Source organism: Culicoides brevitarsis, chromosome 3, assembly GCF_036172545.1.
Source record: "Culicoides brevitarsis isolate CSIRO-B50_1 chromosome 3, AGI_CSIRO_Cbre_v1, whole genome shotgun sequence".
NCBI lineage: Eukaryota > Metazoa > Arthropoda > Insecta > Diptera > Ceratopogonidae > Culicoides > Culicoides brevitarsis.
The window spans coordinates 35,526,858-35,539,980 of NC_087087.1; the positions used below are offsets into that span (position 1 = coordinate 35,526,858).

General features: G+C 29.9%; 1 protein-coding gene across 1 annotated transcript; it reads right to left on the minus strand.

The window, feature by feature from the left end:
- Positions 1-11,330: 11,330 nt before the first annotated feature.
- On the minus strand, positions 11,331-12,851 carry LOC134835565 (BTB/POZ domain-containing protein 2-like). Its single transcript, XM_063850445.1, has 3 exons — positions 12,526-12,851; positions 11,706-12,311; positions 11,331-11,637 (listed from the first exon to the last, which is right to left on the minus strand). Exons 1-3 carry the CDS (start codon positions 12,849-12,851, stop codon positions 11,331-11,333), a joined length of 1,239 nt encoding a protein of 412 aa, XP_063706515.1.
- Positions 12,852-13,123: the final 272 nt, after the last annotated feature.

The window sequence follows — 13,123 nt, forward strand, 5'->3', positions numbered from 1 at the left end:
AATGGAAATCAACTTTAGAATGAATATTTATTAAATTTTAGCTTTGAAACCCATCAAAAGTTGGTTGAAAATTGACTTGAGAAAAAAAGTACGATTTTTGCTCCTCATATGATAAAATCGTACTTTTTTTTATTTCATCAAAAATCGATCAGATAGCAATGGAAATCGACTTTAGAATGAATATTTATTAAATTTTAGCTTTGAAACCCATCAAAAGTTGGTTGAAAATTGACTTAAGAAAAAAGTACGATTTTTGCTCCTCATATGATAAAATCGTACTTTTTTTTATTTCATCAAAAATCGATCAGATAGCAATGGAAATCGACTTTAGAATGAATATTTATTAACTTTTAGCTTTGAAACCCATCAAAAGTTGGTTGAAAATTGACTTGAGAAAAAAAGTACGATTTTTGCTCCTCATATGATAAAATCGTACTTTTTTTTATTTCATCAAAAATCGATCAGATAGCAATGGAAATCGACTTTAGAATGAATATTTATTAAATTTTAGCTTTGAAACCCATCAAAAGTTGGTTGAAAATTGACTTGAGAAAAAAGTACGATTTTTGCTCCTCATATGATAAAATCGTACTTTTTTTTATTTCATCAAAAATCGATCAGATAGCAATAGAAATCGACTTTAGAATGAATATTTATTAAATTTTAGCTTTGAAACCCATCAAAAGTTGGTTGAAAATTGACTTGAGAAAAAAGTACGATTTTTGCTCCTCATATGATAAAATCGTACTTTTTTTTATTTCATCAAAAATCGATCAGATAGCAATGGAAATCGACTTTAGAATGAATATTTATTAAATTTTAGCTTTGAAACCCATCAAAAGTTGGTTGAAAATTGACTTGAGAAAAAAAGTACGATTTTTGCTCCTCATATGGTAAAATCGTACTTTTTTTATTTCATCAAAAATCGATCAGATATCAATGAAAATCAACTTTAGAATGAATATTTATTAACTTTTAGCTTTGAAACCCATCAAAAGTTGGTTGAAAATTGACTTGAGAAAAAAGTACGATTTTTGCTCCTCATATGATAAAATCGTACTTTTTTTATTTCATCAAAAATCGATCAGATATCAATGAAAATCAACTTTAGAATGAATATTTATTAACTTTTAGCTTTGAAACCCATCAAAAGTTGGTTGAAAATTGACTTGAGAAAAAAAGTACGATTTTTGCTCCTCATATGATAAAATCGTACTTTTTTTATTTCATCAAAAATCGATCAGATATCAATGAAAATCAACTTTAGAATGAATATTTATTAACTTTTAGCTTTGAAACCCATCAAAAGTTGGTTGAAAATTGACTTGAGAAAAAAAGTACGATTTTTGCTCCTCATATGATAAAATCGTACTTTTTTTTAATTCATCAAAAATCGATCAGATATCAATGAAAATCAACTTTAGAATGAATATTTATTAAATTTTAGCTTTGAAACCCATCAAAAGTTGGTTGAAAATTGACTTGAGAAAAAAAGTACGATTTTTGCTCCTCATATCCAAAAATTGTACTTTTTTTATTTCATCAATAATCGATCAGATATCGATGGAAATCAACTTTATAATGCATATTTATTAACTTTTAGCTTTGAAACTGATCAAACTTTTTTTTTTATTATGTTTTGAAAAAAATACTTTGGGACAAAAGCTTCAAAAAAAATTTAAACGGCCTTATTTGGATTTTCAAAAAAGTTTTAAAATAATGTTTTTCATGTTAAACATATCCAATAATTGATAGACAATCAACATAAAAACCATTTTCAACTCAATTACAATCCAATTTCATCCAAAAATTTTAATGAAACAACCTGACAATATGCAATTAAAAATTCTAATGAAATACTTTTCATCAGCACGTCACTCCAATTCAATTATCATTATCAAAATCTAAACCATCAACTCGCGAATAGTAATTTTGGTGAATTGTGGCGAACTAAACACGCATGGATTTGTGACAAAACTTACCCTTCATCTTCGCTCTCCTCAGTTTGACAATCTGGCACGTCTAAAGTATCCTTTTCGTCGCTCATGATTTTTTTTATTATTAAAATTTGATTTGTTTTATTATTTTTGTAATTTGGCACGAGAATCACACTGTAATTACTTTTTTACAATAATTTTCCAAAAACTCAACACGACATTTATATATTAATAGTAACAATAATTTTCTAATTAATATTTTTTGCAGTTGTGTTCCATAAATAATAATAAAGTCACATTAAATTTTCACAAACAAAAAATAATTTGTTTTTTTTTCAGTACATTCAAAATAAAATTTAAAACAAAATGCTTGATGGATGGACATCAATTAATAAAAAATTAGTAAAAATTCGATGTTTAATTGTGTGTGTGTGTGTAAAAATGTTCAATTTTAATTTAAAAAAGGACTGGACAACCGAAAGGCAAGTGACAAAATGAGGAAAAAATCGCATGAATTACTATTGATTTTGGTATTTTAATTGCATTTGTCGTTTGTAACGCAAAAAAAACGGTAGTAAGGTTTCTGGGTAATTAAATTAGCGTCAGAATATGTAGACAAATATTTCATTTTCTTATTTCTTGACAATATTTGTGTGAGCATTTAGAGTTCAAATGAAAGGAAATCGTGTCACGTGTTTTTTTTTTCGTAAACGCTATAAATCAAAAAGAAGTTAATTTTAGCTCTTTAAGAATTTCGAAAGTAGTAAATTTAGTCAATTTTCTTTTCATTGGGCAAAAAAGTCCTCGAGACTAAAGTTGTGAACAATGACAAATAGAGATTTATGCGTATTACGTCAAAAACGATATTTTCATATGAAAACTTTTGAAACAACAATACGTACTTTAACTAAATGTAATACAATTGAATTGAAATAGGAGAAAAAATAAAATAATTTGTAATCAGGTAATCCGCTTATAAAGGCAATGAACATGTGCTTCCACACTTTTGCTTCGTACCTTCGTACATTTTGCGAGTTTTGTCGTATATTTTATTCATGGAAGCACTTCTTCGACAGAAAATGTACTAAAATAGAAGTCAATCTACTTGAATCCCTTTATCCAGTCAGGCAGCGAGCAAATTGAAATGAGCAACTTCCATAACAAACGAATAAAAGGAATAATAATTAATGCACTTTATCCGGGATATACTACTCCGTTGCGAGCTTATCTGGGCAACGCAAAGCATAACATGGCAAAAGTAACAGTGATGAAAATAACATAAAATTCAATTAGAAATTCAATTTACTTCATCAAACACTCCATTCCACAATTCAGATATGATATTCCATTAAAAACTTCTGATGTTGTTTGCTGTACTTTTTGATAGTTTCATGCGAAAATTTTGGTTTTTGTACAAGAATTTTGGCAAAATTTTCATCCGTTCCTAATTAGCTTCCGTGTTGCGATGGGAAAATGTATCAAACTTGCTCTGAGTTATATATTCCGAATTTTGGAAGAAACAACGAATGAAATGCGCTCAAGAGTCGATAAAAAAAACTTTTAGAAGTAAATGTTGTTTGTTTTCCTTGCATTACTTCAAGTCGATCACTTTAACAAAGTTTGACCATTACCTCGTTACGAATATCGAAGCTTTATCTCTTGTGCGGTAAAACTTCAAATCGATAGGCTTCATTACTTATGGCACTTTGATAGAAACCCTTGCTATAATAATTGAAAAATTTATATGCAAAACACTTGCAGTACGTGAAAAATGTTGAATAACAAGGCTTGCAGTCGTTTTTCACGAGAAAAACTGAAATTAATAATGAATTCATAGAAAAACGAGCGAGACGTAGGAGGAAAAGTGAATGGATGCAATAAAATCGTTTGTTTGTTCATCGCTAAAATTGAATGACAGACAAGACGAGACAAGAAAAATTAATTAATAAAACTAGAAAGTTATCCTTTGCCTGAAGCTTTGGTTTTGAAAGCGTCTTTTGTTCATAAGGATGAAACGGAAAGTTGTATTTTTCCATAAATACAATAAAAATCAATGTCATCGTGTTAGTTTTTACCAAGCACACATGAACGTCATTCAGTTTTGTGTCGTAAACAGTCGTGTTTGTTTAGCTGTTGACGTTATCAGAACTTTTTTTTTCATCAGAAATTTTCTTCGGAACAATAAAACTTTTCTATGGTTTATAAATGGAATAACGGTAATTAAAATATCTCGGAAAATATTATTCTGTTGGATGATTTTCCGTTTTATTATCCTCCTCAAACTCATCGAAGTCCATTGTGATTCAATTTTACGACAATAAAACATCCGAGCTATCGTACATGTTTACTTATTTCCAACTCCATTACTTTATTGACCGAATCATTTTAAATTTATGGCTTTGTTACGTTTGAATAGCATTGACGCAAATGTTTTCTAATTGATTTTTGTTCGAAATGAGGGAAAAACCGAATCCTTCTTTCAATCACTGTAATTATGGGTCAACCTCAAATTGAGTTTACGTAATTGATTGAAAAAAAAATATCATGTCTTGTTCCTCTGTTCCGTGTCTGAGACAACAATAGCCACACAAATGCTACAATTTACTTGCACGACGCAACTTTCCTGACATGTTATATGTACTTATTTGTTATTCGTTATTTGGTTAATGTAACAACATCCCAGGTTGCCCATAAATAACCCTGAAAATTACATAAATGGTTAATTAAGTTAAGAGAAAATTGTATATCGTGACATTATTACTATTTTACTGTTCTGGTCATGGCGCGGAAGTTTTTCACACACACAAAAAAAAAGATAATTGTAGAAAAAATTTTAAGGGCGTCTTTCTGACACACTTTTTTCATATGAGGATGATAATTTTCAGGCCTCGTTGTAAAAACGCGTTTAAAAAGTTATGTGAGTATGCTCGTTTTTCTCTCCCCATAACATGACGCGTAATTTATTCAAAGTTATTCTGATGGAAAAAAGTGCATGTAATTTTTTTTTGTGTTGTAGTTAAAAATTATAAACTACACAACATACCACAAAAAGTTTATAATTTTAATAAAAGTTTTCATTTAAGAAAATTTTTGTAATTTATCTATGCAAATTGTTACACGGTTAAATCCATAAAACAATTTTGAGAGTTGAGAACTCGAAAATTAAATTTGAGTTCAACAAAAAAAAAGTGTTAACATTATTTTATGACTTTATCCACGTGTCAGATATTTCGATCAATATTTTTTTTTATAAAACGTTTTTCGAAGACACCTGAACCTCGAAACCTTAATATGTTTTTTTTTTCAAAAGAAATAATCATTTCAGTATCAACTACACAGGTCTATGTAGCAATCAACTGACATCATAAAAATTTCCATAAATATATTTTTTCACACCGTTTCACTTATGTACCGACAATTTTTTCCTAACTTGATACTTTTGTACACGCTATTATTATTATCATTTTATCACAACACTTTATCACATGAATTTACGAGTATATCGGTTTACAACTTGTTTTTTCCGCCTCACATGTATGTAGGTATAAATAGCACAAAGGAGTGAAAAATATCATAATAGTAATAAAAATGTGCGAAGCAAAGTAGAAAATAATGAGGAAAAAACAATTTAAAAGATGCACGGAAGCTCCTGTTTAGTAGAAAAATTATCGCGTTCACGCCGCGTCGTCACTCCAACGGAAACTAAACGGATTATTTGCTATTTTTACAGAAGTTGCACAAATGCATGCGAGCGCAAATGTGACAGATGTATTTTCATAAATGTCGTTTGTGTTTCGAATGCACACGGCAGACGTGAGAAAAATATGAGAGGTAATGAATTATATTATTATAACCACAGAAGACGAAGAGTTTTCTGTTATTTTTTTGAGAAAAATCAGCTGTGACTCGAATTATTACGTGGCATGAGGCAAAGACGTCAAGGGATTCGAACAGCTGTGTAATTCAATTGACTGCAAAGCGGAAAATTGTTCACAAATGTCACAAACAGACATCGATACAAGTTCTTACAAACAACAACGGAGCACACCTGGATGCATTTTGTATGGCGGTACATTCCATTCATCCATTTTCTATTTTTAGCTTTTTATCATTTTCCATATTTTCACATAATTGCACTAAAAATAGAACCGAGAAAAATATTGCATGAAACTTGTTACATGACAAAATAAACAGCTACTACTTGTCTTTGTCTGCGTATGCAACGAACATGCACATTCATTGAATATTTGCTGCAAATTATAAAATTTTATTCTGTGCACAAAAATAGATTTGTTTCAAGTGATTTCAATTAGTCGATGCAGGTCCGTTGAATTTTTTCATAATTTTTAAGTTTTTTTTTTGCGTCTCAAGACTCGTTAAAATTCATCAACCCCAAAAATAAAATAATTCTTCTACGGAAAACCTTTTACCTTGTGCTATTTTTAAACATTTTTTATACCCACAAGCCACATTCAATTACTCGTGAGCACACACAAGACACACAAGAAGTAGCTTTTTTACTTATCTATCTTTCTTTCAAGACCAATTAGTGTACTTTTACGTAGGCATTCTGGTTCGTGTAAAAGTAAAGTTTGAACAAAATAAAACTTTTATTTTCATAGAAAAGGACAGATGGTCAATTTCAATCAGCTGTTTCATATCTAAAATCAGGTATGAAATCCCTTGCAGAAGGAAATTTTCAAAAGTCACGAAAATTTATCTTTTTTTTTAACTGTACATGAAAATTCTCAAATTAAATTTTTAAATAAATTAAAACAAATGGAATTTTTATTCACCTTTTTAATGAAAAAAAAAACACTTACACTTACAGTTCTCACTTATACCCATTAATTAGCAAAGCAAAGTAAAGTACTCTTATAAAGCTCATTCATCTCTTCACTTCTCAACGATCCTTGCATTAAATAAATATTTATTGTGTCATTATGTCGAAAAATTAAACAAATTTTCACATCCATGGAGATAAAAAAAATTAAATTGCCTTTTTTCCGGCAATGTAAATAAAAATAATTTTTAAAAACAAATTTTTCATGTTTTTTTTTAATCAGTCAAAGAATGTTTTTGCGCGCGTTTCGTTCGAACGCAAGTGTAATCAACGAAAAAAATTGTTATTAAAAATTCATTTTTAATTATTTGCGAGTGTATATGGATGAATCACGACAAATTTTTTTTTCACCTTGTGCAATTTTTTTATTTTATTTTTGCTTGATGAGCATTAAGTGACATAAAAAGTTGATTTAAAACTGATTTTTTCATATGAAAAAAAAATGGCAATCAATCATTTTTCATGTATTCCCTTTTCGTGTCGTCGAAAATGAATGTTGATTAACGTAAAAGGTTTAATTTTCTTTTAACAACTGTCCCGCGAGAGCAACACAGACAACGAAGATTATAAAATATTAATTTAACTAATCGTTGAAATCCTCTTATGAACAAACGAGACCTTTTGTTGTAATTTTAATTTTATTTTTTTAAAATGAACTTGACTTACGGTTGTGAATTTGTCCGGCGGTACGATAAGGGGATTACAGCTTCCGTTTTTCGTATTAACTCCTCGCAGCAATTACGCCCACACTCGAAAGGTGACACGGATCCGGGAAGAAGGCACTTTAACGCGGTACCATAACTGTGAGGCATCTGAAATGAAAAGGGTTGAAAATTAATATTTTAATGAAATTACAAACTCACGTTGTCGTTTTTGTTATTCTTAAATAAGCACAAAATATGCCAAAATTTATGTCTCGTCATCTCGAAGATTTTCAAAAAATGAATCGAAAGACAATAAAAAATCGTAAATTTATTCAAAATATGGAAATAAAGCGAACAGAAAGCAGAACGAGAAACAAAACAGCGAATAATGACGCAATGCATAGACAGTTACTTCTTAACGTAGGTCGTCTCTGTAATGAATGGTATTCTCGCATGATGATTAATACAATTAAAAACTATCAAAAAAGTGTAACCTTGTACATCATCAGTGAACAAGAGACTTGTGATGTTTACATTTTTTATCATTTTATCACAACTTTGTATTCTTTTTTTTTTTTGTTTATCCCAAATTTAAGAGATAACTTGAAATATTTGCGAAACAACTTTTGTTTGCGGCAAATCGCACAAAATACTGGATTTTCAACCTTGAGAATTTCCGAATTTGTTTAGATAAAATTCTTATTAGAACCCGTCTTGTTGATCGAGCTCACCTTGATCGTTTGCTTGTTTTTCAGAATTTTCATGAATTCTTACTTTTAACAATTTGTCACACACAATATTTCACAAGAAATTGCTTTTTTGAGGCACTTTTCATTGATCATTAGTGTAAAACTTGCAAAATTTACTTAAAAAATTGAATTTGATCATCGTTTTTATCGTAATTTTTTTTGTTGTGAAACTTTTCTTGTTGATTCAACATGCCCTGTAGTTGAAAAATGGGTCAATTTAACATCTTAAGGGATCAAATTTGTATATTGAAGGAATTACATTTTTGATTTGTAGATGAAGAATTTAAAAACAAAGGTCTAATTTACTACTAAAATGTATTATATTACCTTCTGAGGGATAAACTTAACCCGTTTTTCGACCATACAGTATGAGACGAATGAAATTGATATCATTTAGTTCAAAATTTTTCCGCATTTTCTATTTTGGCGCTTATTAGATTTTGAATAGCAGATCCGTTATCCATTAACGCATCATAAATTTTGTCTCAAATATTTTTGTAAAAGCGAATGTCAATCATCGAAAATTAATTTTATATTTTTAATGATGACCGAAAAATGCTAATTAACATTTTGCTCAAGGCGATGATTGATTACCAAAAATCTCGTAAGTTAAAAAATATTTGCAAATTTTTTTTTTTGGCGTAAAAAATACCTTTTCACTTTCTTCTTGTTGTTGTTCCTCGTCGATCAAGTCATTTCTATAACTTTGACTTTTTTTCTTTGGAAACTTTGTACAACAACAAAACATTTTTAAAATGATAAAAACTAAAAAGAAGCACTTGATAATGATACTACAGTCAAACTGAACAAACATTTCGCGATGTTTTGTTATGTTAGTTGTTAGTATTTAGTCGATATGATCGAAGAGTTCATCATGCGGAAAATGAGTTGAATGAAAAATTTTCGTTATAGAAGGTCAATGTTAAGTTCGTGGATGTTTAAAAAGTGCAATTATACAAAAATTGGGAAAAAATTGATAACAGATAAAATTTCTCAAAAATCAGCTTAAAAAATCTAAATTTATGATAATATTAAAAGCAAAATGAGATTTAAGGTTCTTTAAAAAATAAAAAGTCAAAAAATGAAAGATTTTTTTTGTAATTAGAGTAGATCAATTTTCTGAATGTTTATTTTCAAAAAGGCGTGTCATGTTCCAAACTATTGAGAACAAAAAAAATCTGTTCAAAACAAAAACAAAACATTATTCATCGTCTGTCCCATTGTCAAAGTCACGGTTATTAACATGTATATATAAATAAACGTAAAACTTGTATCAATATCGTATTACGCAAAATAAGATCATACATAAAAATGAGAAATTAAGCACGCAAAATTGTTTCGGTCAAGGTTAACAGGCACTTGCTGTTAATTTATCACAGCAACTTTACTTTACTTCCTTCAAAAGGTCAAAAAATTTACTCCAGAATGCAATACAGATGCAATTTCTGATCGCATGTCGCATGAGGTGCAAAAATAGGGTTTCACGCGACTTTTTATAAACAAACAAATGAGTAATAAATAGACAATCACGTCAAAAGTCAATGAATATTTATAATTCTTCCTATAATTTTTTTCTTATTCAATAACAATATTATATTGTTTGAGAACCGGTTATTTCGTTGAAGCATGCATGAAGATGCAGATTTGTTACTTTTTTCAAGTGCATTCTCGGTATATGGCGATTCAATGTCGCGAAAAAATCGTAATTAATGTGCAATTTTAACGAGAACTGTGCAAAAAAAAAATCGAACAAATACAGATTTTTAGTTAGACAGTGTGATAAAAATAATTGTTTTCACTCAACGGAGAGGCAATTAACGTTAAAATTTATTCGCATATTCTTTTTTCATTTTTTTCTTTTGCATCATCGCGAATTATTATTTTTTTATTAATATTTTTTTAAAAAAAATTTACCTCATTTATGAATCCCTTGCCTGTTCGCGGGAATATATTCACTTTCAATTTCATGTCGCGATCACAATTCTTCCGCGTATGTCAAAAGTTCTAAATATTTATTTTTTTTTTGTGTCACACAAACACTCATGAAAAGAAAAATTCCGAACACGCCAATAACGAAAATAAATAAATAATAAAAATAAAGTAAACAACACGCCGTCAAAACTTACGAGCGCGCACAAAGTTTTGAATGTGACTAATAAACATGTAAGAATTGTCTGTGCAACGTCGACGACTGGTAAGATTTTTCAATTTTCACGTTCGACGTACGGAATGCTTTGTGCGTTTCTTAAAGTTTTATGTATTTAACGAGTCTGTCTGTTTTTCTCAGATATGATGTAGAAGGAAAAACCACGTGAGTAGATATAAATGCACTTTTAAGAGTTTATACGGAATTGCATCGAGCATTAAAAAAACGACCTTATCTACGGAGAACTCGATAACTTTGTGTTTGTTATCTTAGTTTGCAAATTTAAAGCAGGTAGAGGCTGTTGAATCGTGATGGAGCTGTTATTAAAATAATTGTACAAAAAAATTAATAACGTCATCTTGTTTCATCCTACAAGTTTGTTAAATAGAGTTTGATCTTGTTATGATGACTCAACTTTTTATTAAAGGTGTTACAGTGTAAAGTTATTTTTTATCGAATTAATTGATTTTTTTAAAGCTCTTCTTTGACTTTTTATCATATTTTATTTATAATTAATTAAAAAATTAATCATTTTTCTTTTAATTTCAGGATAAAATTTTGGAAAATTCGTATTAATTTGAACGAACTTACCAAATTTTAAAATAGATGTCGGGCCTAAATGAGAACTGTTCAAACGAAACAATTCAGAAATAATCGTTATTTTTGTTTGAGTAAATTTCATATATTTTGTTCGAAATTTAAAGATGAAATTATATTCAGGTAAATATTTCTAATATTTGATGATTAGGTTTTAAAGATTTTTTGTATTTTTAGATGTGAATCTCTACATTGAATGTTTTTTGTGCATGATGGAAAAATTTTAAGTTGTTCAATTTTGTAATGTCAATGCCATCCGATTACCTTGTTAAAAAATCGACGGAAGAAAGGAAAATTTTTCTCTAATCTATCATCAAAGAGTAAAAGTTAATGACGAAAAACGTCAAGGTAAACTATTTCTACAAAAAATATCTTTTATTATACATTAAATACATCTTTTTCTGCTTTGTCTTTTCATGTCAAAAATCTCTCGATAAAACCGTGCGCCTGCATATAATCAACTAAAACAACCTTCGCATCAAAATCATCTTCACTATCCAACAAAGTCTGCAAGAAATCCACGCAATACGGTTTGTCGTACATCTTTTCTGCTTTAAACTGTTTGACTTCAAGCGCCTTCAAAAGTTCATCTCGTCCAAGCTCATTGCAATTCATGGTAAAAATCAACTCCGTGATCGTTACATTCGTGTGTTTATAGCAACAGTAATACTCTTTGTCGGGCATTGCCTCCAAGCGATATTTCAAAATTTCGATGATCTTGCTGTATAATTCAAGAAAATTCAAAAATTAAGAAACATTTTTTTAAAAAATTCCAAAAATGAGGGTTACCTTATGTATCCTCGATCAATTTTCGAATCGCTAAATCCTTGGGGCAATTTGAGTTTTGGGGTACGAGATGCCATCAAATGTGTCAAAGTAATTTTCTCATCGGGCGTCAATAAATCCGAAATAAGAGGTCCATTTGCAAAGTCTTCCATTGGCATTGCGAGATATCGAATTCGTGAAACTGCTTTTCGTAAAAGATCCTTTCCCGTTTCGCCGTTCTTCTTTTCCTTGTAAAAGTCACGCGTTAGTTCATTGCGGAAAACGTATTGCTGCAAGCCACGAAATATTTCGACTTCTTCCTCGACATTCAAATGATCCTGATCGAGAATTGCGAGAACCGTTTCGTACAAAGACGTGAGGAAAAATGGCGATTTTAAAACTACACTTGTGTACTGTTGTATATATTTCATTGAATTAGCTTTCATATATTCTTTATCATAAGTTATTCCAAAATCATGAATTTGACAGGCATTCTCGATGTTTACATTTTCCGCGATAATTTGTTCCGACGCATTCTCCAAGTCGATCATCTCGTATTTGTTTGCAACCGCAAAAATCTGAAACAACTCCTTTATGCTGTGATATTCCCAGTCTCCCGTGTACACATACCTGTCAATAGAAACAAAAAAAAAATGCAAGATATTATGTCACACTCACAGACATACATTTGCCGCAAAGAATGATGAAGTGAATCGTAAATTACGGGTTGTGTCAGATTTTTTGGCAAATACATCGGAATTTCGATGTAGAAATAAAATCAAATTTCTCGCTTCTTTTTTGCATAATTGAATGGAATGCGATGCGGGGGAGTAACTCGGCCTACCTTAACACTGTTTGAAATACTTCTGGCTCGATATCCTGAATCTCAACTGTAGTCATAGCATCGTTCGTTTTGCTTCCTGCTGATGTTGGCGATGACTCCTTGAAGCCTCCGAAGAACATTCGTTCAAAAACAGGCGATGCAACTGCCATCAGAAGTTTGTGTGCATAAACAAATCTCTCATTGCCATCTTTCTTCATTGTTGGAAACACGAACTTGACGTCGAAGTATTTTTGATTGTTGTACATCTCCGTCAAACGTTCGATCATTTGATTTTTTGCAGTAGCTTTTATTTTACCCTCAATGGGTTTCAACTTGAATTCAGTCATTTTTCTCTTTTATTTATTTTTTGTTTTTTTTTTTATTTTGGTCGAAAGGACCTTCTTCGCTTTTCACTTCTCTTCACTGATTGATTAACTTTTCCAGATAAAAATTTCTTTTATACGTCTTTTTGATAAACAAAAAAAAAATAACGTTCGACACGCACCACAGTCGGATATGAACTAACAATGAATGCAGCAGGTAAGAGACAATTTTCAGAAAAATGTTTATTTGTTTTTTTTTATTATTTCACATATTTTCGCATCTATTTTTAACGAAT